General features: G+C 38.1%; 1 protein-coding gene and 1 long non-coding RNA gene across 3 annotated transcripts; one reads left to right on the plus strand and one right to left on the minus strand.

Moving 5' to 3' along the window:
- LOC101736717 (leucine-rich repeat neuronal protein 3) lies at nt 1–8,271 on the minus strand. 2 transcript variants are annotated; one of them, XM_004927472.5, is made up of 11 exons: nt 8,107–8,271; nt 6,890–6,951; nt 5,955–6,104; nt 4,694–4,911; nt 3,749–3,946; nt 3,324–3,523; nt 2,506–2,591; nt 1,875–1,996; nt 1,135–1,313; nt 785–918; nt 1–204 (listed from the first exon to the last, which is right to left on the minus strand). In XM_004927472.5, exons 2-11 carry the CDS (start codon nt 6,948–6,950, stop codon nt 62–64), a joined length of 1,491 nt encoding a protein of 496 aa, XP_004927529.2. In that variant the 5' UTR covers nt 6,951; nt 8,107–8,271; the 3' UTR covers nt 1–61. The 2 variants fall into 2 exon arrangements, with proteins under 2 accessions (XP_004927529.2, XP_021204559.2); XM_021348884.3 differs by lacking the exons at nt 1–204; nt 785–918 and having other exon boundaries at nt 1,131–1,313; nt 8,107–8,256.
- A 7,605-nt stretch (nt 8,272–15,876) lies between these two features.
- On the plus strand, nt 15,877–16,634 carry LOC134201147 (uncharacterized). The gene is made up of 2 exons (XR_009976353.1): nt 15,877–16,089; nt 16,478–16,634. It is a non-coding gene; the product is annotated as an uncharacterized LOC134201147 (long non-coding RNA).
- Nucleotides 16,635–27,539: the final 10,905 nt, after the last annotated feature.

Here is a 27,539-nt window from a genome sequence, read left to right on the forward strand (position 1 = left end):
AACAAAAAAAAACACTTTATTTAATCATTCAAAACGTATCTTAAAACTAGAGTGTTAAGAACTAAAATAGATTGTCATCTGCGGGTGCCCGCTTGTAGAACGCTCTGGAAACGTCAACGGGTCCCCGGAGTCCAAGCCAACCGAAGTAGCCTTTACGCCAGAGAAGCACCAGACCTAGCATTATTGGCACAGCCAATAACACGCCTGAAACAAATCCTAATTATGAGAGGAGCTAGGAGGAGGAGAAGTCGTCGTGGCCTAAAGGATAAGACGTCCGGTGCAATTGTACGTAGCGATACACCGGTGTTCGAATCCCGCAGGCGGGTACCAATTTCTCTAATGAAATACGTACTCAACAAATGCTCACGATTGACTTCCCCGCTCAAGGAATCACATTGTGTAATAAAAATCAAAACCCGCAAAATTATAATTTGCGTAATTACTGCTGGTAAGACGTGTTGTGAGTCCGCACGGGTAGGCACCACCACCCTGCCTATTTCTGCGGTGAAGCAGTAATGCGTTTCGGTTTGAAGGGCGGGCAGCCGTTGTACTGTAAATACTGAGACCTAAGAAATCAGATTTCAAGTTAGGTGGCGGCATTTACGTTGTAGATGTCTATGGGCTCTAGTAACCACTTAAGTTGTATTGTTGTATTATTGAAATAATTTTAAGACAATAAAAAAACTAAACTTTGACAGTCAAATTTTTAAATTGTCTAAAGTGTGTCGCGCCGAAAAAAAGTTTGAGAGCCACTGGCATATACTGGACTATAATGCTATCTCACCTATCAACGTTCCGAGTAGTATAGCTCCGTCTCGCTCAGGCCTGTTGCCGTATTTGTCGACGCATCTCATGTGCCTGTGGATCTCGTTCAAATGCTTCAATGTGTAGCCTCTCATTTCAATTGGCTCGTGGCACCTTGTAAAACATTCAACAGTTACAGTTACAGTTACATATACAGTTACAGATACAGTTGCACGTGTCCGCTATTAATGCGGCAATCTTAATACTATTGTCTGAAGACACCTGATCTAGGGGACAATAGTGTTTTCACATAACACCACCCATTATAATTTGGCATCTAATATTCTGTGCTACTCCTTCATCGGGAAGGTCATACGTTCAAAAACTTACACCATCAACGATGAATTGGTTTTCTTCTCTTCAATCAAGGGCACAAGGACGTCCACTATCCATTGCGTGGAGCAGTCGCATAGGTAAGGATTGTCGGACACATCTATCTTCTCCAGCAGGTCCCAGCGGGAGAGCAGCCTTGAGTCGATGTCGGAGAGGTTATTCGATTGAAGATACAACTGCAACAATATTTTAATTATGGCTCGTGTCGTCTCGAATTGAGTTCTTGAAGAAATCGCTTTTACACTATACTGTGGGTAGTTTTTTTTTTGGGATGTCTACAGCTAGGCTTAAATTTTATGGTCTATCTATAGAAAGTATACGATACAAGGATGGGGAGTATTCCACCGAGCCGGTTATATTTCTAAGCAGAACTTTTGACAGCGAGAAAGGATGGTCTTGGTCCTGATGTTAAAAGATTTTGTACCATACATAGGAAGATACCCAGGTCAAGCTAATAAAGCATCTTTAAAAAATCTCGTTCTTCTTCGTTTAGCCCACTGACATCCACTGCTGGACTTAGGCCTCGTCCAAACCTTACCACAAGCCTCATTCTGGCGAGGCTTTAAATAATTCCTATAATTATAATGAATACTGTTAGCAATGCGTATACAAATAGGGTCAGAAGCAACCATCTTCCTAGTTTTCATCTTGTAATGGCACCTCAGGTCTGGAGTCTGGTAAATTTACATTTACAACGAAATAAAAAATACAATATATAATGTTTTCTAAATACGCACTTGCTTGATGAGCGGCCAGTCATAGGTTTCCCCGATATCATCAGGTCTAGCGAGTGCCTTCGGATCGATGAACTCCAAAGATGGATTCAAGCTCATGTGAAGACTCTCAAGAGATTCCAGGCCTGCGAAAACATAAATTCATAAGCAATAAGCAATAATAAAATTGCGACGAGCATTTTATCAGTTCGCTGTGGGCAGCTAATTTCTAGACTGGATAAACTACTTAAGATATAGTTTTCAGTGGTGTATCAAGAAGAACTAAGCCTGAACGCTAAATTTTCTAATTATTCCTTGTGTCTAAAAAATCAAAGAAATAATAATAAAAACGTTTCTATATTTTTTTATATACGTGGATGACATTATTATAAGCGCGGTTCGAGCTCAAGCTCATACTGCGATTAAATGATTTTTTTATTGGTGAAAATGAGAGCACAGCCCAAGCTACTGAATACAGCTGACAGCTATTATCCAAAACCCCTTTAAAGAAATACATGAACTTGAATAACGAGTACTCATGCTTAACTGAATTATTAGGTTCTAACCGGTGACTATACAAATTCTCAACGAGCTTATCCGAGTCTACTTCCTCTGTGCTACAATATCGACATCGCCACTTATGAATAGAACATACCAGCAAGTGCCCCTGGACCGATACGACGCAGAGAAGGCATGTTGCACATATGTAGCTCCTTCAGCTTGCGCAGACGGGGGAAGCCACTGGAAGCAGAAATATTTAATCATAGGAATTTTAGCATTTCTATTGACGCTCCTAAAAATGCTGTTCAAGGTGATGGGAAATGAACGCTTCTTGTTAAGCAGATAGACGTGGATGCCACTGTCAACCAGGAGAAGCACGTGCACAATACCTTTGGAGTTGTTCTTTTATATGATAGTGGGATGAGTTTATTGTCTATTTAGTGTTAAGTGGTTACTGGAATCCGTATATATTATAATATCACCGTGCGCCACCAGATATGAAACCAAGGACCAACAGCTGTCCCACCCTTAAATCGAAGCGCATTACTGCTCCGCGGCAGAAGTAGGTAATATAATGGAACTTCCTCGCACTAGCACACAAAATGTCCTTATACATTAAATAAGAATACTTTGATAAAAAAAGTGTGTGTGTCCGCTCCGACGCACGACTGGAGTTTACTGGATATAAAAAATTAAACGAAACAATACGAGAAATAGTTCTATATTACGACAACACGATACACTACAGATTATTAACAAATTAACGAGACACAAAACAAACGACTAACAAATATATGAAAATACAATAATGAGAGAAACGCGCGATCAGTACGAGGCTTTGTGGCGGACTGCCGGCGCAGGCGCATAACGCATTTCGTGTGACATGCTAGTACGATTTTGGTCCCCATAATTTTCATACCCCGGGCCTATATATGTAAATCGATTCTAAAGGAGTAAACTCCAATAACTCACGGGTAATCTTCAGAGGTCATATCTAATTCTCTGATAGGGTTTTGGTTCAGGTTAAGGTATTCCAGGTTCTTGGTTTCTTCCAACTCTTGAGGAACGGCGGTCAGCTGGTTGTCGCTTATGTCTAAGCGACTCAAGTAGAGTGGAGTGTGGAGGAACTTTTCAGGGATCTCGGTCAGTTGGCAAGAACGCATTCTCAACACCTAAAAAAATGTTGTGATCAGCGCCATCTTTTGTCGAGTATATATTTCAAGATAAAGATAGGTAAATTCAAGTCTGACTTCATTACCTAAAACTTATTGCAGTTAAATAATTTGATTGTTCAAAGTTTTTCTTTACACTCGGCACTGAATGTTACATGTGGCTCATTTAAAACTTAATATTAGGCTATTTAATGATTTCCCCGAATAACAGATGTCGCTACTTACCTTGAGCATCGGCAAACTCGAAATGGCAATCAAAGTAACGTGATCTATCGTGGTCAGGGGATTCCCACTGATATCCAGCTCCTCCAACTGCGGTAAGTGTTCGAACAGATCCTGGTTCAAGGAGTGCAGATCGTTGTACGCTAGATTGAGAACGCGCATCGCTGCTAGAGGCTCGTATTGTTCCGGGGTGTATTTACCCTGGAATTTTTATAAAATTTAATTTGATAATCTTGTTATGTCATTGCCACCTAGATTGATGGGGTAGAAGATACACTGCTCATTTAAGTTAGTTTAGTTTTTAGGCAGCAGCTTGACTAAGCGCGTTGTTTATGTCCACGGGCGTCTACGCTTACAATAATCGGGTAAAAACGTTCTGAAGCTAGATCGTTTGCATACGTTTGCCGCTAGGGGCGCTGTTCCATTGCATACAAATTTGAGTTAACTTTTACGCAATCGAGAACGTTAAATAGCTCGCACTAAGCACACTTGACACCCCACCGTGTTTGTGTAAGCGTGTTTGTGTGTTTTGTTTTTGAAATTGACAAGGTATGTCTGTTTATCTTATCTAATCTTGTTATTGAACTCGAATACTCTCGTCCGAGATGTATGAATCACGCTATTCCGTTGTATTTGTTAAAACGCTTGAGCTAAGCCGATGCGCTCGCTTAGTTAACAGTTGGTATTATAATAATTAGATATGCGCGGTAGCCGTCATAGAACAAAAAGTATTTTGATAAGTGCTTAAAGCTCAGTAACGACATATTCAAGATAAACTCGCATATATTATTATACAAGTTCCAAACGACAACATTCTACTGAACAATCTCAGCCACTCGCTGGAAGATCTTCCCTTTGCCTTTACCTCCCCAAGAAAATATTTTAAGTAGTCTATGGTACCCATCCATAGCGCCATCTATAAATAAAGGTTTGGAACTAAAAGCTCACCTCAAAAGCGTGCGGGCTCAGCTTCGCCGCCGTCAACTTATTGTAGCTTAAGTCGAGAACTCGCATCTCCTGTAGCTCCTTGAAGCTGGCGTTTTCTATGACATCGATCTTGCAACGAGACAAGTTCAGTATCTCTATTGACAGATCCGCCATGAGCGTCACGTTCGTGAATGAGTTCTCACTCAAATCAACTATTTTCGGCTTGAAGTCCGCGAGCGCTGTGAGGAAGCAGAAACAATTCATTTAATTATAAACTTAACTAGAGTGAGATTAAGGATTGGATTGTACTGTCACAGAAACGTGGACGGTGCGCCTCACCAAAATCGATGCATTTGAGATGTGGGCCGGTGGCGTTTATTCCACAGGCTTTAGACAGCATTTAAGACCAACATCTCGATCCTGACGGAGCCCTAATCGGGTATAGATTAATTATCATTGATAGGGCAAATACGTATCTCCACATATTTCAAACAATTTGTTCGAAATGTGTATCTATCGCCAGTACGTGGACAGACCTGATCAAAACTGATGCCGCAAATGTACTTAGTCCAATTTGAAGAAGGCAACAAGTGGATGGGGGGGTCGCTTTAATGGAAGTATATCGTCATCAGCATCGACCTGCCATCACTCTACTAAGAGTGAACGATTAAAAAAGGAACCCTTTCCTAGCGTAGGAGTAATACTAATAGGATGACGCCTTGATATGATCAAAATTTCAAATGTGTTAAACAATGTCTGCTGCTCCACCATTGAAACCAAAATAGCAATCATATGGTCCAATACGCTTCGTTGATATCTCTTTTGCGGTGCGCTAAGAAAACATACACTTCTCTGTCGTGGCCAGACAGTAACTTCAATTTGCTGAAGTGTGAGAAAGAGATGAACGTATATCTATGATGTCCTATTTAAACAGAATACTCGCTGTGAACGTGTCAAAACATTTTTTTTATTGACGACTATACCACCTGATGGTGAGTGGTTATTGTCGCCCATAGACGTCAACAATGCCACGGGCAGAGCTAAGCCGCTGCCTACGAATAAGTACTCTCTACAAGCCTCGTTTGAAGAAGGACATGTCATAGCGCTCGAGAAACACCGTGGAGGCGAGGTCATTCCAAAGCCAGATAGTACACGTGGTAATAAAGATCTCTGGAAACGCACTGTGGATGAACGCAGTGGCTCCAGGTAGTATGAATTAACTCTAAACTCTAAGCTGTTACGTGTAGTCTGTACGTGTAATAATTGGATCATAATAATTCACCTGCCCATTCTTCTTTACTGAAGAACGTGTCCAGATTCTGATCGTAACAATTAACTTTATTGTCTTTGCAAACGCACTGCCTACAAATATCGGAGGCCGGGGCCTTAGGTGATCCTGCAGTAACGTTGGCGCTGGCTCCAGGTGTTTTAACTGTAAAATAATCACGACTCGTAAATAATAACACCTCATAACCATAAATGTTTTTTTAACTTACTCGATAGCGTAAAAGTTAGCTCATATTTGTATGGAATTGGATCGTTTGTCTACGTTTGCCGCTAGGGGCGCTGTTCCAAATGCATACAATTTGAGTTAACTTTTACGCTATCGAGAACGTTAAAGAACTCGCACTAAGCACACAGATCCGACTAGTCCGCGACATCTGTTCACGATTTAACCTAAACTAATTTATCCTAAGAAGGAGGATCGAGATCAGTAATACAAGTCTTTGAATCTAGTACAGACTTGAGCTCTTTAAAAAATTAACAAAATAAATTATAAGGTTTAATCTCTATTTCTATTTTAATTATTATTAATTTATATATAATTTTTTTTTATTCCTTAGATGGGTGGATGAGCTCACAACCCACCTGGTGTTAAGTGGTAACTGGAGTCCATAGACATCCACAACGTAAATGCGCCACCTACCTTGAGATATAAGTTCTAAGGTCTAAGTACAACGGCTGCCCCACCCTTCAAACAGAAACGCATTACTGCTTCACTGTAGAAATACGCAGGGCGGTGGCACCTACCGTGCGGACTCACAATAGGTCCTTAAGTTACTAACATGTTATTAACGAACATAATAACACGAAAATCCCGAAAACGTATTGCATTAAGCAAATAAGTCGGCCAGTATTATAATCATTAGCAGAATACAAAATTATTATCCACTAGCAAAAACTATTTGAAGATCGCATGTAATAAAATCAACTCACCGTCTTCACAATGAGCTCCAGCGATGAAGAGAAATACGAAGATAGCCACAGCCCAACCCATTCTGACGAAAACAGAGTTGTAATGAGAAAGCAATCTGTGGTAAAACTACATTAAGCCCTAAACTAGGTTATCTTTTGATATCGTTATCAGCGCGATACCAAGAAAACGTATCGAGTCAAAATTTTATCATGCCGATTTGCTTACATTGAAATCAATTCTATTGTAATGTTGAGATATTTTTTGTTTCGTAATTACAGACATAAATTCTAAAAAAAACTTCATTATAATTATGCTACTGGACGGAAGATGGCGCTGTATACTCTTGTCAATGATTACAAATATTTTAACTACTTTATTGTAAATACTACTTTAAATAACTTTTTCTTTTCAAGCTTTAGAAGGGTCTACACACTAGCAATGTGCCTACAGTGTTGTATTTACAAATTAAAGCTATAAAAAAATCGCAGCTCGTACAATTGTCACGTCATGCAGGGAAGTCGTACGGGAGAAACTGATGCAGCGGGGGAGTCTCGACCATCAGTAATGAGGAAAACGACGCGAGGAGGACAATTGTCACACGACATAAGTGATGAATTAATTAAATTTACTCAATAATAATAATCAAAGGGCTTCAAATAATTGACTCTAGTTTTTATATAGCATTAACAAATAAAACAGTTGTATACAACATTCGCCTGCCTCAAAGTAGTACTTGTTGTTTAAACACTCATATTTGTCAAAATGCGCCATATTGATACAGGTGCAAATTCAAAGAAGTTTGTAAAAAGATATAAATCGTGTCGTACAAAATAATCTATGATTAAAGAGGCCATTTATCACACACTTCCTAAAATGGCTGCGTTTTAAGTATTCCTTTATGAAATAAATCGTTTATTCCGAGTTCAACGTTTTAAAAAAATTGACGATTTTTTTTCAATCACTGAACTTGCTGTATCAAAATTGTAGGAAATTTTGAAAATAATTCGATATTCATTGAGTAAATTGAATTGTCAAAATCCTTGGCATGTAACAAAGATGGCGGCCTCGAAAATAACACTAAATTTAGTCTAGCTCTTATTAAATCAATCTGTGTTTTAACTGCATTATGTGAATTGCAAAATTGAATATCCTTACTATAATAGTAATATCGATAGGGGGGAATTTAAGAAAGAAAAAAACAAATCCACTTAAATACATAAAATTATTACGTACTTACTTTTTAAAAATCAATAAATATTATCGGAGCTATATTATTTAGACACTCTTATTTTGACATCGCATTACTATAACACTTTCGATGTCTTTGCAGCGAATGTTTAACAAAATGGCGGCCGATATCTTATCTTGCCATATCGCGTTATCTACGCGTGTGTGGCAAATAAGAATATTGTAGGTGACAATAAAATATAATTTAAAAAGGAATTTAGTGAATTTTTATCCATTCTTCCGGATCGTAGAAATAATTAAAAGAATTGTTATGATTAAAAGTATTTTTAACCTTGCTCGATCTGCAAACGTCGGAAATAATATAATAATCTAATATATAAAATTCTCGTGTCACAATGTTCGTTCCCATACTCCTCCGAAACCGCTTGACCGATTTTCATGATTTTTTTTATGCATATTCAGTAAGCCTGAGAATCGGCTACTATCTATTTTTCATACCCCTAAGTGATTAGGGTTGTCCACCCCTAATATTTTTTTATTTTATTTGGACATGTTTTTTTGTTATAATGAGGTATTATGTGGTTGAATGAGGTTTTGTTATTTTTATTATATATTCCCTCATCGTTCACAGCACTACATACCTCTTTCACTCATTTACCACATCCTTACACACTTACAATAAGTTAGTTTTTTTTTCTACACTAGAAATTCCCTAGAAATCTTATATATGGCAAAACAATGTTTGCCGGGTCAGCTAGTAATAATAATAATAATAATAAAGCCTGTTTATTTCCAAACCATAATGATAATATATTACATGCGATTTAATATCTAAATATACTAGGGTAGAATTTCTTTAATTTTCTTTTATTCGCTAACGTTGCTTTCTCCTGTATCAATGATCGGAACCCCTTCTCGGGTAAAGGCCTCCTCCAGCTTCTTCCAAATTCGTTTGTCCATGGCTTTCCTTATCCAATCGCTTCCTGCTATCGCTTTTATATCGTCTATCCATCTTTTTCTAGGGCGCCCTCTTCTTCTTTTTCCTCTTGGTCCTTTCCACATAGTTGTCTGTAATGTCCATCTTTTGTCTGTGCGTCTTGCTATATGTCCTGCCCACTGCCATTTCTGTTTTAAAGCATATTGTAAGGCATCTATAACTTTAGTTTTTTGTCTAATTTTTTCGCTTTTTACTTTTTGTATTTTTCTTATTTTTAGTACGCTTCTTTCCATTGCTTTTTGACATGTTATTAGTTTATTTTTTGTTTTGGTGCTGAATGTCCACGTTTGGCATCCGTATGTAAGAGTAGGTAGGACACAGGTATCCAACACAATTTTCTTTAGGTAAAGGGGGAATTCCCCTTTCAAGATTTCCTTCAGGGACCAAAACTTTTTCCAACTCATGTTGATACGCCGCTCCACCTCTAGTTCTTCATTTTTGTCATCGAATGATAGTTGTTTTCCCAGGTATATGTAATTGCTCACATATTCAAGCGGCTTTCCTTTCAAGTATATGGCGTTAATGTAATCATTAGTAACTATTTTTGTTTTATTTTCGTTCATTTTGAGGCCCACCTTTTCGCTTTCTTCATTTAAACTTGTTATCATTCTTTCTAATCCTTTGCTTGTTTCAGAAAATAAGACAATATCGTCTGCGAATCTGAGGTGTGTAAGCCGATCTTTGTTAATTCTAATTCCTTCCGCCTGCCAGTTAAGATTATCAAAAACGTGTTGTAGTATCATTATGAACAGCTTAGGTGAGAGAGGGTCTCCTTGTCTTACGCCTCTACGGATCGGTATATCAGGACCTCGCGTCTCCAGTTTGACTTGGCTTACGCTACCTTCGTAAATGTCTTTCAGTACTCTTACATAGTTTTCGTTTATGTAGCATTTATTCAGCGCTTCCCAAATAGCATCATGAGAGATCGTATCAAACGCTTTGGCGTAGTCAATGAAAGCAATGTAAAGTGGCTTGTTGAATTCCTTGTATTTCTCCATTACTTGTTGTAAAACTTGTATATGATCCGTTGTAGAAAATCCAGAACGAAACCCTGCTTGTTCTACTGGCTGATAGTTATCTATCTGCGGGCTCAGCCGGCTTTGTAGTATTGACGTGAACAGTTTGTATACACTTGAAAGAAGACTAATCGGGCGGTAGTTAGATATGTCTTGAGGGTCTCCTTTCTTGTATATAAGGATTATATCAGATCTTTTCCATTGGATCGGTACTTGGCCTATGTTCAGAACCTTGTTGAATAAATACATAAGTGGCCGACTAAGTAGGATAGCGCCAGCTTTCAGTGCTTCATTTTGTATGCCGTCGGGACCAGGGCTTTTATGTGGTCTAAGTTTGCTGATATGTTTTATGACTTCCTTCTCATCTACTGGTGGCAATACATTCGTGTTTTGAGAGTTTGCTATTGCTGCTTCGACTGTAGTAATACAAGAAATCGATTCGGAATATAATTCTCTGTAGAAGTTTGTGGCGCAGTTCATGATATCATTTCTGGTTTTCATTTCTTCTGATTTAGATTTTAAGTTCTGAATCCAATTTTTGTGTGTGCTCAATTTCTTATAGGCTTTTTTCGTACTTCTGTATTCGTTTAGGTTATTTTCAATGATTTTATGTCTATATTCTTTGTAGTCTTTATCTATTGCCTTACTTGTAGTTTTAAATAGTGTGCTTAGTTCTTCCTTCATTTCTTTCGTTTTTTGTTTTATTTTTAGCAGTTCCGTTCGTCTTGTGAGAAAAGTTTTTGTAGACTCGCTAAGTATTTTATTAATCATTTTTTGTTCTTTATTTTTTGATCATTTCACTCATTTACCACATCCTTACACACTTACAATAAGTTAGTTTTTTTTTCTACACTAGAAATTCCCTAGAAATCTTATATATGGCAAAACAATGTTTGCCGGGTCAGCTAGTAATAATATAATAATAATAATTTTTACTGGTGGTAGGACCTCTTGTGAGTCCGTGCGGGTGGGCACCACCATTCTGCCTATTTCTGCCGTGAAACAGTAATGCGTTTCGGTTTGAAGGGTGGGGCAGCCGTTGTAACTATACTTGAGATCTTAGAACTTATATCTCAAGGTGGGTGGCGCATTTACGTTGTGAATGTCTATGGAATCCTAACCACTTAACACCAGGTGGGCTGTGACCTCATCCACCCATCTAAGCAATAAAAACAAAAATCAAACCAAAACAAAAAACTATGTCTGTAATTAATCGTTTCTTTCTCGCATCACTCAAAGAACATAGCTTTAACCCCTAAAGCACAAACCATCGATAGATCGACTCTCTATTAATGCAAATAACGTGCGGAGCGTCGAAATAGCGACTATTGCGCAGTTTGATTACAGATATTAGGTATTGACCTGTATGGACGTATCTTAACGCGCGTACGTATAACGTTTTTAATAGGTTAATAACATTTATAGTTAACCATTTAAAATTATTTCTTCTTCTTTTCTTTTTCTTCACCTTATCCCACTAGGTGGGGTCAATACAGCTATTCCCCTCTATTCCATTCTCTTCTATCAGCTGTCATCTCAACACTCACTCCTCTCTCTCTCATATCGTCATGCACACACTCCATCCATGTCTTCTTCGGTCGACCTCTTCCCCCTCTACCTTGCACTACCATTTTCATACATCTCCTAGTCGCATTAATTTTCGTTTATAATTAAATTTAATTTATTTAAATGAATTTTTAAGTTAACGTATTTTTTTTCTTTCAATAACACTGATAATTTTTGCAAACATATCAAAATAAGTTAAGAACTAAAAGGGTTAAAAACTAATACGCATCTCGTAAACTGAAAATCGGCGCTGACAGCGTTAACACCAATAAAAGAGGCATTCACAAACTATTAATAAACTTTAAATCAATTTAGTGTCCCATTATGTTCGTAAGCGCATAATAATTCCAAAGGTCGAATACCGTCGAGGGATTTAGTGACATTTGGACAAATGGTCGCTAAAGAGCTACATTACGCCATATTCCCGACCCTCTTTTAAACGCTGGCCTTTACTTTGTTTGCACTTATATTATACAACTTAATTACGGGAATTAAGGGATTTCACGGCAGATTAAATCTCAGTTTCGACATTTACAACTGCCCTTGTATTTTTCTTATGAATGAATGATACGTACGAGATAAGATTGTAAATATTGCTGGCAAAAATCGATGGAACCCTTAAACCTATCCGTCGAAGCGGCTTTTATGGATCTATTTTAAATACCCATATTATTATATATCGAGATAGTGCATAATGTGATTTTCTAAATATTTTTTAAACAGAAATCTTTTATCGTGTTTTAACAGTACCTACTATGTTATATGACGGTTTTTTGGGAATTTGTTTCTTTTCGTGTTAGAGTGGAACCATGTTGTGAAATACCGTGTTAAATGAGGGTTACCTGTATTTAAAACAACCTATTTAATTGTTTGTAAAGTCGGTTTACGGACGATAGTTTTACGTGAGAACCTCAGTGGCAGAACTATTCGAACTGCTAGCTCAGCTTCTCCTTGACATGTAGGAAAGCTCACAGGGCTCAAGCCGGGAGTGTTGCTAACACTGGCCCTAGCAAGAGCAGTGCTTCGCAGAATCTACCATCAGATCGGAAATGCGACCAACTGAGAAGATCCGGCGAGAAACTCAGTGGGCTGTGTCTATGGGTTAATTTACTCGTAGAGCCCTTCGTCGCAAGCGACGGTTTCGCCGAGGACGGTGACCGGTTCTTAAGGTACCTAAAAGCACCGTTAATGGATTGGAAAGATCCATAATGACGTGCTTAGGGCTGCTAGTTCTGACGTCACGCAAGAAGAGAGAACTGTGTCACAAGCAAACGCTTGTGCCGATCTTGCCTCTCTATCGCTGGTTCCACGCTCTCGCTTGCACGCTCACGCTCAGGCGGAACGTGACACTTTTTCGAGCGTGCAGCCGATGCTCATCGATTTATAAGATGACGTTATCGTTACGTTAAATAAACATTCCACTCCACTGTTACATACGTTGTTCTGATTACAAACAAACGATCGATATAACCTATCGATATATTTCCTTTTATAGAATCGGGATGTTGACTCACCTTTTTTTAATTCACAATAAGCAATTCAGCTATCCATAATCTAGTGGAGTCGGAAGAATGCATAATGATTCAGAATGCGTATCGGAAATGATTCAGAGCGGAACATTGTCCGGCGATTGGATGACAGCCTTGAGACGTCGTTACGCATCCTTCCGAGAGAGAGAAAGTACGTCTAAAAAGGACGTCTAGCCCTAGCAAGGGTATTGATGAATCTAACATCAAATCGGAATCGCAACCCGCTGAGAACATCTGGCGAGAAACTCAGCGAGAACCAAAATGAATTACTGCTCCACGGCAGAAATAGGCAGGGTGATGGTACCTACCCGCACGGACTCACAAGGTTTCATCCATAAATAACGTAAGACGTTGTCGAGGGGTTGGGGGGGATGGTGGTATCACCGAAATGTGACATCTTGAAATTATTTCTGTGTGTGACATATTGTGACAAGGGGCATATGGAGGGTCAATAATTTTGTGACGTCACATGTTAAAATTTAAAATATTAAAACGCGAAGTTTAGATGTGAACAAAAAACTTTAAAAATCTACGAACTTCAACTATAGTTATTAATAATTTAGCATTCTCGCTATGAGATTATCTCTCATGCAACGTAACTAAGGACGTTCCTGATGTTCAAATTCAGATCGAAAATGAAGTGCCGGTAATCTTCTTCTTCTCTATATATATAAATGAATTGCTGTTCGTTAGTCTCGCTAAAACTCGAGAACGGCTGGACCGATTTGGCTAATTTTGGTCTTGAATTATTTGTGGAAGTCCAGAGAAGATTTAAAAGGTAGATAAATATGAAAATGCTCGGAATTAAATTAAAAATAACAATTTTGTTTTTCCTTTGATGTGTCCCCCGTCGGACGGATTGCTTTTGTTTGTTTTAAGTTTATTTTATACAAAAGCTTAGGTCTTTTATTTATCGATTGAGGCACTACGAAGTCTGCCGGGTCAGCTAGTAGAGAATATAAAAGAGTAGGTTCAAAAGTCCTAAAATTCATGTGACGTCATTTATGGATGGCCCCCAAGAGCTCCTACCACCATATCAACTCGGAAAGGAATCGTCAGAGTATCGCCTTTCGCCTCGCCGTCAAACAGGCGTCAACATAACGTAAGCATATAACCATCATCGGCTCGGCTGCAGATGGGCTTGCCGTGCTTGCTGCTAGGCAGACCGCCGGAGATTAGAGAGGGGCAAGGGGGGACGAAGGATTGTTGTTCCCACACGGGTCACACCGCGGTTCGCACTTGTCCTAAAGTGAACCGTTTACGTTACGATTTCAATTAGTGTGGTCATTCAGTAAAGAGTTTAATTTTTTTCCTACCTATATCGCTGGTAGTCTAAGAGGCTATTCCAGCTATGCTAGGACGAGAATTTGCTAGCCCTAGCAAGAGCAGTGCTTCACAGAATCTAATACCGGATCCGAAATGCGACCCACTGAGAAGATCCGGTGAGAAATTCAGTGGGCTAGTTTCATATAAAGAATACTAAATGGCTCGAGTTGATACAGATACAATCCCCTTCGAAGTTGGTTTGTGTGCTATGGACCCTTAGACTACCAGCGGATAGGTAGCAAACAAAAATATGAATCACTATATTATGAAGACACAGTGAGTTTATCGTCACAATCTCAGTGGTTATAATATCAGTGTCATCTTCCAATTTTGTCAAAATTTACAATGGGTATAAGAGAAACATGGCAGCTTTTTTCCGTCTAGAATATCGTATTCGTAAAAATTCTGACAACGGTAGATGGATTTATAATAAATCTATAATATTAACTCACTTAGGACCTAAATCGTAATTGTTCAATGTATTACAATAAATCACTTATTTTACTGCATTTAATATTTGATAATTATGCATGATGAATAATTTTAACAAGAAAATTAATTGTATAGACTCTCTTAAGCAAAAGCCAACACATTCTATATTTTCTTTTCAATACACGACTTAACGTCAATTATCGTGTGATTATCCTACTCGACGTTAGATGGCGCGCATCGAGTTCCATTCCTCCGAGACTTGTTAGTGTTTTGAGATCTATTTTAAACGAAACTCTTGCTTAAAGAAATGTCTACGTATTGAGAGGTCGATACGTTTTGGTTCTCACGTAACGAGATAATATATAGAACCAATTTAAGTTAATCTGTTATTCGGAAACTTCACTGAGGGATGATAGGTCAAGGAATTTTGGATATTCTGTCACTTGAAAATAAATTATTTATTTTATTTCTTACACTTTATCCACATTCTTGTACATCGGTAGACTTAATACTTAAAGCATTCTGTACCAGGCCGCCAACGGTCGTGCAGAAAAGAACCCAGTACCCAGAACCAAGTGTTAGCCGAAGGCCTTATTTGATTAATTACAGTAAAATAGATTCTAATAGGTTGGGGGAAAAGTTTCATCGCATTTTTTAAGAAAATTCACATTTTTATTTTTTTCACGTCGTAACTACTGATATGCCGATCTTGCTCCACTTTTTCAAAAATGGCATCCATTTTATCCGTAATAGGGCGACCAGAGCGACCTTTGACATCAAAATTTCCGGATTGAAAACGCATAAACCGAATTTGTGCTACTCTCACTGCACTAACTAGGTCCATAAACATCGCAAATTTTTTTCGCGGCTTACGTTGCTTTTTTAACTTATTTGTAGTTTAACTTATTTGTAGTAAAACTTTAAAATGTATCGAATTTCTTACAGTACCGCTCCGCTATCTACTACCGGATTGGAAACGCGACCCGCTGAGAAGATCCGGCGAGAAACTCAGTGGACTGTGTCTGAGTGTTAATTTACTCGTCGAGCCCTTCGTCGCAAGCGACGGGTTCGATGAGAACGGTGACCGGTGCTTGAGGTACCTAAAAGCACCGTTAGTGGATTTGATACTGAAATGTAGATTCAGTGAAGCACTGCTCTTGCTGGGGGTAAAAAAATTTTTCGTTATGATATTATTTCCAAATTTTTCAACTTTAAATGACTTTCCTATAAAATTGTGAAAATCTCGCTTACACCAACTAGCCTTTCACCCGCTGATATATTATTTTAATAAGACTCAGTATGCTTAGTTCGAATTTGTTAACGTTCTCGATAGCGTAAAAGTTAACTGAAAATTGTGTGGAGTTGAAACGTTTTCCTACATCTGCCGCTAGGGGCGCTGTTCCAACTGCCTACAAATTTGAGTTAACTTTTACGCTATCGAGAACGTTAAAAAACTCCACTAAGCACACAGAACTCTACCCGAATCGGCGGCAGGATATATTTCGATGAAGCTCTTTATTAAACATACGGTTTAAATGGTCTATTATATTACAGATAACACAATAGTGTCACCTGGAAAAGGGCGAAAAATGGCGCCTTTATGAATGCACCGCCCGCTAAGTGTCAAAGGGCTGGACGGGATCGTGCGGTACAGAGCCATCCAGAATTCTAATTTAATTTAAAACATCGCTTACAAGAACATGATATTAAAAATTGTGTGTTAAAAATTGTGTTGTTTCATTGCAGAATATAGAAATTCCGTAAAGTAATTAGTGGCAAGCTTTTTTTAAATAAAGTATTAGTGAATTTTGCTTGTGATTGTAATCTGAATTGTGGAGTGACGATCTATGCAGGGTAGCTGGGAAAAGCTGGATGAGAGAAGCCGAGGATTGTGTACAGTAGCGGGCAATTGGAGATGCCTGTATCCAGCAGTAGACTGCTGCAGAATGGTGATGATAATGGGATCAGAAAAGACCATGAGCCTGGCGGCTTAGAGCGTTGGTTGGTCAAATAAATGGCCATCCATTGCTTATGAAATTGATTGTACATTTTTTGTGTTAACTCAGAGCTAAAGAACTTTTCGTTTTAATAGGGTGAGTTGCGTCGTAAGCGCGGTGATGTTCATGGGCTTAAGGAAACATTCAACACTAACTGGATGTTGATTTTAAATGGCAAAAAAAATTTTAAAGAAGAAAGTGTATTACAGAAAAGCCCCTTAATAGCGCTTCCTACTAACGCGTTTTCACTATTCGGGGTTAAAGAATTTGACCTGTTTCCTATGTTCGCGGCTAAAGATTTCTTTATTCGTCTCTTCTCTTTAAAGGGTATATTGGGTATGCATATATTGATAAAAAGAATTCCATTATGTAGGTATCCCACCGAATATACTTTGTAAACGCGTCGTCAAAAGAACGAATAAATTTTTTTTATGTATAAATGTTATGTAAATTACCATTCCACATTCACGTGTTTCTGTATTCGTGGCATATTTACAGAACATATAGCCCGCGAATAAATAGGTTTTACTGTATATTAATAGAAGAAGTGCAGCTACAGACGTACATAAGGCAAGGCATGTTTCCATAAGCTGAACAGTGTTTCGCTTCGTCTGGGCTTTTAGATAATAAAAAAAACGTGTAAAAATTTTTTTACTCTTTACTTACTGCATACTGCCGTCCCTAAGGTAATCAAATCACTTGAACATTGCCGCTTCTGTTCCGAAATTAAAGAGTTCTGCCCATAGCTAACCCTCCTTCGATACTCCAATTCAAATTGATCCACCAATACAAACATAACTCAAAGTATTACGACCAGATATTATAGATTTCACGGCTCAGCTTACATTTGTTGTTTAAGCCGCCGTATAACGAAGAGCCCCGGGAAGACAGCTTCGTTCTTTATTGACAAAGGATCGTTCATTACATTTGAACGTTCGAAGCTCAACTTATATTGGCGGGTCTTAATTCGCTGTTATTACTAGTACGAACCGCTTTGATCTGCCTAAAACGAGATTGATCCACGGAATATTGTTTCGGAAATACGTTAGCCGGTCTCAAATAAAGATGTATTTATTTATATCTCATGAATATTATATTCGATTTTTTTTTAATAATTGAAATGAAAAAAATTATTCCAGGTCGGCGTGGCCTGAACCCTTCGTGTAGTGATGCCTATGGACTCCTTCAATAAAATATGTTAAAGAACCACGCTTAAATAGGAAACGGAATTTAAGATTAATTTCATTTCATACTAGTCAGATTAATTATTATTGTACCACCATTGGTCCTTGATGATGTGCCTCTAGCATTGCAGGTGTGCCGGAGCGATAGTGAGGACTTACCATCGGGTGGATCGTATGCTAGTCGTGTTGCTCGACGCGTAATTAAACTGCAATAAAGAACACACAAGCGTTTTTACTCCAACACGACTTCCAATGAGTTACATTCGGGCTGCAATGTTCGCATTCGCGCTGGTGGTATCATCCAGGTCCGCCTGCATGAATCCTGGAATAACCCCTACCCAGGTCGCAAAGAGCTGACCCAACAGAGACGAGAGTGGCGCGTTCTCTATTCAAAGGATTATCTCGGAATTTGAAGAAAAGCGCACGCTAAATCTAGACTAAGCCTATTAAAAATTACCACTCCAAAAACGTTTTTTTATTGCCCTAATAGGCAGACGAGCGCAAGGCCCACCTGATGGTGAGTGGTTACCATCGCCCATGGACCTCAGCAATGCTACGGGCAGAGCCAAGCCGCTGCCTACCGTTAAGTACTCTCCACAAATCTAAAAATACCTCTTGCACTGACTGGCAGATACAATTCTGGACTGCGCGTTCTGCAGCAGTCTTCAAGGCAATAACGAGCTACGCCACCCACATCAGAGCACCCAATCGACTATCGCCAGGAATCCTGATCTGCTGCAGCCTGATCTGCAGCGTCAGTCCCCAACAAGTCAATTAACGTCGCCGATACAAAGTTTCTACATGGCCACGTGCGTGAGACCCTTAACTAAGTTCCTGGTGGCGCCCAACGTAATCTATTTATAGATCGGATCGCACGCACAATTTGTGCCTAATTCCGTTTATTGTTTGACTTCCCCCTTCTTGTGTACGTTCACGCTTTGCGAATCACAATTGGGGCGGATCGAGGGTAGTTCGCTTCTATTAGTTCACGTAGGACGCTTAGGTTTTCTTTTGTTAATTGACTTTCAAACAAGCAGGATTTTCTCAGTCCTTTTGTTTTTGGTGCTCCTTACTTACTTCAGCACATATTTTTTTCTAGGTGAATGAGATGATTATTTTCAATTGAAATCTAGTGCTGGTTCTTTTATAGTGCCTATTTCAATTATAGTTAACAAGATTCGAACAGTAGTTTCGGAGTTATCTTTAATAATGTAAAATTTGACTTCGACTATATGGATGATATTGTTATTTTTCTTGTTAACATTTTGCATTATTTGTTAGTATTAGTGTTATTATTATAACCAATTATCTATATGAGTGTTTTTTTTCGAGGTCAAAGCCACCTTCACCTGAAATAAGCCCATGGCCCACCTGGTGTTAAGTGGTTACTGGAGCCCATAGACATCTACAACGTAAATGCGCCACCCACCTCGAGATATAAGTTCTAAGGTCTCAGTATAGTTACAACGGCTACCCCACCCTTCGAAGCGAAACGGATTACTGCTCCACGGCGGAAATAGGCAGGGTGGTGGTACCTACCCGTGCGGACTCCCAAGAGGTCCTACCATCAGTGATTACGCAAATTATAGTTTTTGCGGGTTTGATTTTTATTACACGATGTTATTCCTTCACCGTGGAAGTCAATCGTGAACGTGTTTGTTTAGTACGTATTTCATTAGAAAAATTGGTACCCGCCTGCGGGACTCGAACACCGGTGCATCGCTAGATACGAATGCACCGGACGTCTTATCCTTTAGGCCACGACGACGACAAAGTTCTGTGTATAAATCTAAAAGTTCAAAAAAGCTTGAACCCACAGCAGTATACGAACAGCTTTAAGCCCATTGAGTTCCTCGCCGGATCTTCTCAGTGGGTCGCGTTTCCGATCCGGTGGTAGATTCTGCGAAGCACTGCTCTTGTTAGGGCTAGTGTTAGTAAATTCTATCAGGTTGAGCCCGTGAGCTCGCCAAACCCGTACGGGTGTAGCTGTAATAGCCTCTGAGGCTACCAACAAATAGGTAGGACTTTTTTTAAGAGATTTTATGACCTGGTAACTGAGACCTTTAAGTCATGTCTTATTTTAATGTATATTCTTAATTCTATGAAAAATGATATTATGGAGTGAAATGAAATGAAAATGATTAATTTGAAACATTAATCAACTGGGATGAAATTAAATGAGATGATTGAGATGAAATCTAATCTCAGTAAAATGGTGGTCTTTTGCTGACACTTTTTCAATGGACTTTTTGGAGGATCCCGAGAATTCGGGTCGGACCGCCCGGTGGACGAAATTGTCTGTATATACCTAGTCAGTTCATAAATTCTGTCACATGTTTAATGTAAAATAATTGAAACAAGTTTATTCATTATGTAACCATTCATATACCAAAATGAACTTAACAAAACATAGATTCTTATGAACTAAAGTTTATTCAAAATGACCTCCGTGATTTTGAATACAGGCCTTCAATCTGCGCGGCCAGTCGTCTATCGCAGCACGAACGAGGTCCATGTCAATATCGGCGGCTGCCTTAATCAAGGATGTCTTGAGTGACTCCAAATTGGGATGAGGCTTTGAGCACCCCTTTTCCTCCAAGTGTTGCTATATCTTGTAATCTAACGGATTCAAATCTGGACTGGAGGAGGGCCAGTCTTCGTGCCGGATGAAGTCGATTTCACGCGCCGCCAGCCAGTTTTGTGTGCTCTTTGCTCTATGAGCTGGCGCCGAATCTTGCTGGAATACCCAGTGCCTGTTATTGAACATGGTATGAGAAACAGGTTTCACAAGGTTCGTCAGGACTGTATTTTGATACACAACTGCATTCGTTTTTACACCTTTCTCACAAAAATGTACCTCTGTTAAGCCCCAATAAGAAGCTCCCAACCATACCATGAGCGAGGATGGAAAATGACCTCGTTGGACACGCGGAATACGGTTGCTCGCTTTTTCACTACTGTGTGCGTACACCTTATCATTTTGTTTGTTGTAGCTCTCTTCTACGGTAAAAATTTTTGCATCCGAAAAAAGAATTTCCCGATATTTTTTTCAACAAAGCGCGACATCTCTTCAGTCTCAGGTCCATTAGACGAGCATTCAAACGATGTCCTGTTTTTCTTCGATATGCCTAAGTCTTCATTTAACACCCTTTTCACCGTGGTTCTGCTTAACCCCATCTGAAGGGCCAACAGTTTCTGCTTACGTTTGGGATTTCTTTGAATTCGCGCCTTCACAGCTTTATCACTGCTGGAGTCCTAACAGACCGAGGGCGACCACTTCCTGACCTGTCATCTACATTAGAGTCTTCATTGTATCGTTTGATGGTACGATAAACGAATCTTTTAGTTATATTCAAAATTTTCAGTATGTTAAAAATTTGAAATGGCGCGTAACCGCAACGATGCAACGCAATAACTGCAACACGGTCTTCTTTAAGCGTCCACTCCATATTTACAAATGAGTGAAAATTCTAAAATTATACATTTTTATTTTCATGAACAATTCGAAATTCGAATTCAATAAACTTTTTTGTGGCCAGCATTCTAAAAGAAAACTTTTTACTGTGTGACAATACTTATGACCTGACTAGGTACATAATGGATACGAAAATAAGAAAAAAAACCACAAATAATTCTTAAATTATTTATTGAGCTTCACATAATATATTTACAAGTTTAACGACTAGACTTCACAATGACTAGATTATTACTAAAATCTATATAATAAAAATAGTTCCGAGTGTGTATTTTTAAGAGTCATTTTTCGCCAGCAATAGATTGTATAGCAATAGGTCGTCGTGGCCTAAAGGATAAAACGTCCGGTGCATTCGTATCTAGCGATGCAACGGTGTTCGAATCCCGCAGGCGGCTACCAATTTTTCTGATGAAATACGTGCTTGACAAATGTTCACGATTGACTTCCACGGCGAAAGAATAGCATCGTGTAATAAAAATCAATCCCGTAAAATTATAATTTGCGTAATTGCGTGACTCCGCACCGATAGGTACCACCACCTTGCCCATTTATGCCGTGAAGCAGTAATGCGTTGCAGTTTGAAGGGTGGGGCAGCTGTTGTAACCATACTGAGATGTTAGAACTTATATCTCAAGGTGGGTGGTGCATTTACGTTGTAAATGTCAATGGGCTCCAGTAACCACTTAACACCAGGTGGGCTGTGAGCTCATCCACACATCTAAGCAATAAATAAATAAACCATGGATTACTGGAACCTGTCCTTGCAGATATAGAATGTAGAGAAGTTAAGGTCTTTATATGAAAAAAAAAACAAATTCCACCATCTTCTATCTACTTCTTCATCTTGCGTCCCATACACGACTGTACTCTTTACCTCTATCCTCCATAATCACAGTTCGCCGTAAGCGACCATATTCCTTACGCATCTATATAATAATCTATAAAAATGAATTGCTGTTCGTTAGTCTCGCTAAAACTCGAGAACGGCTGGACCGATTCGGCTGACTTTGGTCTTGAATTATTTGTCGAAGTCCAGAGAAGGTTTAAAAGGTAGATAAATAAATGAAAATGCTCGGAATTAAATAAAAATAACAATTTTGTTTTTCCTTTGATGTGTCCCCCGTCGGACGGATTCCTTTTGTTTGTTTTAAGTTTATTTTATACAAAAGTTTAGGTCTTTTATTTATCGATTGAGGTACTACGAAGTCTGCCGGTTCAGCGAGCAATAAATAAATAACTGGAAACGAATCACGCACCGTCATCCGCCCCCAAATTAGGATTCCCTGTGTTACAGTACCAGAAACTGACATACGTACTTATATGCGTTTAAATATATACATAAATATAGATAAAAAACACCCAGACAAAGAACAAACAAACTTGCTCATTACACGAAAGTTTGCCTGATGCAGGAGTCGAACCCACGACCCTCGGCACGACAATCATAAGCGCCGACTACTACATCACCAAGTCCGTCATAATAATAATTACCTTATTATATTTCTATTTAACAACAAGCTCCTCAAAGCTTTGCAATCGAAAATTTAATTTCGCACACGCTCATTTGGTACTTTTTTAACCGACTTCAAGAAAGGAGGGGGTTCTCAATTCGACCGTATGTTTTTTTTTTATGTTTGTTACCTCATAACTTTTGCTGGGTGAATCGATTTTGATGATTCTTTTTTTATTAGAAAGCTGACGCTTCCTGTGTGGTCCCATTTCAACTTAGTCCAGTTCTGATAATGGTATCCATGAGAAAACCATATAAGTCTTGAATTTGCATTAAGTACGTGCGCGACAAATATATGAATAACTCAATAACTCAATATCACGCCAACAGATTTCGATGATTATTGTTTTTATTATAGTGTATATTAATTTGTTTTGGAATATCTATTTTTTTCTATTTGAAGTCGGTTTTTGTTAAAGCATGTCTATTTACAATTATTTCTTAAACATTAAACTCTATTCCAATTACGAAGTCCCATGAGACAGATCTTAATAATTTGTTATTGTGTGTGTGAATTAATTGTATTTAATGATTTAGATTGATTGGGTATTTTTTAAATAATGTTTACGACCATGAACCAAAAAATTATTATTATTTCAAAGTATGCGAAACGTGAAGAGTTATGTTCTCAAAGTGTCTTTTTTTATCCTACCTATGCTGATGGCCTTGAGAGGCTATTTCAGCTTTGCCCTAATATGTAGCGACTCAAACCGGAGTGTTGCTAGCACTGGCCCTAGCAAGAGCAGTGCTTCGCAGAATCTACCACCGGATCGGAAACGCGACCCACTGAGAAGATCCGGCGAGAAATTCAGCGGGCTGTGTCTGTGGGTTAATTCGCTCGTCGAACCCTTCGTCGCAAGCGACGGTTTCGGCGAGGACGGTGACCGGTGCTTGTGGTACCTAAAAGCACCGTTAATGGATCGGGAGCATCCGCAATGACGTGTTTTGGGCAAGAGTGTCAAAAGGGACTTCGTAATTGGAATAGAACATAATTAATCTCATTAAACTAAATACTATTATTGCACTTCATTAAACTTAAAATAAGTTCCGAATCATTATAGATACATCAAAATACAACAAAGGTCTGATTTAAAGTAGCAAGCAACTTAAGATTATCGTCCCTGAACGCAGCACGTTCAAAAAACCAATTTATAATTAATTCGGTTTGAATTAAACAAATAAATTACCAATGACACGTGACGCGGATGTCTTACCCCAAACCAGAATTACTTGTCGGAACCAGAGACTCATGTATACACTTAAATACATTCATATACAATAATATACACATAGAGATGTTAACAGACCCCCTATAACAAACACTTGTGTGCTTTGTGCGAGTTTTTTAACGTTCTCGATAGCGTGAAAGTTAACTCCAATTTGTATGGAGCTGGAACAGCTTCCCTGCGTTTGAGAGAGAGAGAGAGAAAGTATTCTTTATTGTACACCAAAAAACAAATAAACAGTGCGATACATTAAAAACAAAAAAAGTACAATTGGCGGTCTTATCGCTAAGAGCGATCTCTTCCAGACAACCATCAGGTGGACAAGAATCATTTGCCGATAGGGACGCTGTTCTAACTCCATACAAATTAGCCATACGCTAAGCACTCCTGTATGGAGTAAGGACACTGTTCGTTATAGACAGCTAATCGAACCCAAAAGAGGATGGACAAATTTGTCTGTTCCTAATATCACGCAGTCTTCGCTCGACGCGATAAGGACCCGTTGAATAAAACCGTGCATATCGACGCTTGAAAGGCAAACGTGACTAAGCGACATTAACTGCTTTGTACATAAATGATAGGCAATAACCATATTCGATGCGCAAAAAAAATATATTTCTAGGTCTATTAAAATCATTTCAATCCTACAGCTAGATTCGTTAAAATAGATTTTTTCCAGGTATTTCAACTTTAAATTAGTCTACTGTAAAGTTCACGCATTGTCGCTTAGTCACGTTTGCCTTTCAAGCGTCGATATGAAACTTTCTCTGTGGCTGTGACACAACATTGGATGGACAAGGGTTGAAGAAGATAAAAAAGAAAAGATACATCAACACTTAAATTACCAACGTTTACACGATTAACTTGTTATAAAATAATTAAAACTATATTAAAGATTTTATGGCGCCTTTTTTTTAAGTCAATTAAAGATTTGTTTGATTTTTCGAATAGGTAGGGGAGCGAGGGGCTTGTTGTAACAGGGGTAAGTAGTAACAGGCCCTTTTCACTAGGATCTTAAACTATATTAGCGTATTTCTTTGACTCGATTTGACCTATAAACCGCACTGCATCATGTTGCCATAGCCAATGTCCCGCCGGCCAGCGCAATGAGCGAAAATATACATGCACTTCATTTTTGCCAGGTAATATAAAATTGTACTGTCGTAAAATTTTGGTTTGCGTTATTATTATCGCCTAATTTCAAACTTTCTATATCTTATTTACATTCAAATTTATCTATCTCTGATAATGTGTAACAGTTTTTAAGATCGCTACATTGTTTAAATTGTTATCTTGATAAACGTTAAAAATCATACCATGGGGTTAGTTGTAACAAAATCCCGGGGCTTGTTGTAACGTGTTACAACAGTCTACAAAAAACCTTTTCGCCATCGAAGATTAGACCTATACGAAAGGCGATACCAAGAAAAACTAATACAAATAGCAGACGCAAAATATGAAGAAAAGATAAAGAAAAAACAGAAAAAAGATATCAATATTAAAGAAAAAGGTAAAGGAAAGGGGAAGGGAAAAGGCAAAGGTAAATCAACAAAATCTGAATCAGAAGAGTGGTATTGTCTGGTATGTTGTGAAGCTTACACAGATTCAAATAAAGAAGATGGGGTCGAGTGTATCATTTTTTAAGATGTGGGTACTTGTAGAATGTGCTACAGGAGACACTTTATTTTTTATTTGTATTAATTGTAGCTCAGATGAAGACTGAATTCAATTATAATAAAACCCACAAAATGTTAATTCTTATATAAGTGCAATACTTTGTTAGATAGATATTAATAATTTAATTATGTACTTACTGTAATTTAAAAGCGCCATGATGATTCTAAGTAGTGTTTAACTAAATAAAACTGTTAATTACTTAATTTTTAGGCTTAAAAAGTTTGATTTTTGATAACAATTACAAAATACCTACTTTAGAAAGATGTCAATTTTGTTAAAAATAAACAAAGAATTGTCGTTACTACTTGCCCCGGTAGACGTTACAACTTGCCCCAAACACGAGGTAAGTTGTAACACCGCACTTCTTCTAGAAAAAAATTGATTGTAAAATAATGACCAATAGTTATGTTATTATTTTTACTTGATTTGGTAGAGGAAGAGTTACAGCATCTATCCGTTTTTATTTAGTAGCAATTTAATCAATGAATCTCAAGATATATTAATTTTCATGAAAACTGTTACAACAAGCCCCTCGCTCCCCTACTTCACAGCAACCTTTCTCAAAGTGGGCGATAACGCCCTCTTGTGGGCGCTGCAGACCTGAAGGGGGGCGGTAAGAGATCTAGAAAAAAAAGGGGGCCTTGTGTAAAAGCTTGGGAGTCGATTTGTAATTCATCTAGAAAGACTCTTAGATACCGACTGAGCTGTCGCTATGGTGGTTTTTAGTAGATAAAAAATGGGGGCGCTAAAAACTAATTTATTCTCAAAGTGGGCAATAGACAAAATAAGTTTGGGAACCCCTGTTTTACAGCCTTCGTGGTCGCTAATGAGGACCTGGTTAAAATTAAAGGTCGGTAGCGATCGGGATCAAAATTAAATCGAATTTCGACCGGATAACCTGGCCAAATCCGGCCGGCATTACGTATAAAATACTTTATAACTATTATTTACATGGTAGCTTAATTGTGTTTTCGCTAATTCTATTCCTACAACATCTCAGCTTCCTATATCTAGATTCTAGAGAACAAAAATTTGACAAGAGCTTTGCTACTCTCCTGAAATTACATTAATCCGGATTTTGTAATTGTGAATTGTATTAATTTTCAATAAGTCCATCAATAGAATTTTATAAGATTGATTTTTATAAAAACAAGAAAAAATTGAAATTAAAAAGTGAAAAATAAATAATCGTTTAAAAAAAATCTAACAAAATACGCTTTTATAGAAAATCCAACTAAAAAATGGAAAATAAATTGTATTATAATAAATTTGAATTAAAACTAGTGTAAGAAAAAATGATTTTAATGTAAAAAAGCGTGGGGTGCTTTTCAGGATATTACCAAAATAACCCTTCTACTCATATCTGTTCATAAAATATTTATAACTACTGATACCACACACCCCACGCTTTTTTTACAAAAAAATTTCTTATACTATTTTTAATTCAAATTTATTAAAATTTATTTTATATTTATTAGTCGGATTTTCTATAAATGCGTATTCTTTTAGTTTTTTTAAACTATTATTTATGTTAAGATTCATGTCTT

Source organism: Bombyx mori, chromosome 23 (genome assembly GCF_030269925.1).
Source record: "Bombyx mori chromosome 23, ASM3026992v2".
NCBI classification, from domain to species: Eukaryota; Metazoa; Arthropoda; class Insecta; order Lepidoptera; family Bombycidae; genus Bombyx; species Bombyx mori.

What these genes read in the sequence shown, in the direction of transcription:
- LOC101736717 (XM_004927472.5), bottom strand. Translation starts at nt 6,950, where the DNA reads ATGGGTTGGGCTGTGGCTATCTTCGTATTTCTCTTCATCGCTGGAGCT. An exon ending in CGAGTTTGCCGATGCTCAAG is followed by an intron (nt 3,524 to 3,748) that starts GTAAGTAGCGAC and finishes ACATTTTTTTAG; the next exon opens with GTGTTGAGAATGCGTTCTTG. An exon ending in ACTGGCCGCTCATCAAGCAA is followed by an intron (nt 1,314 to 1,874) that starts GTGCGTATTTAG and finishes ATATTGTTGCAG; the next exon opens with TTGTATCTTCAATCGAATAA.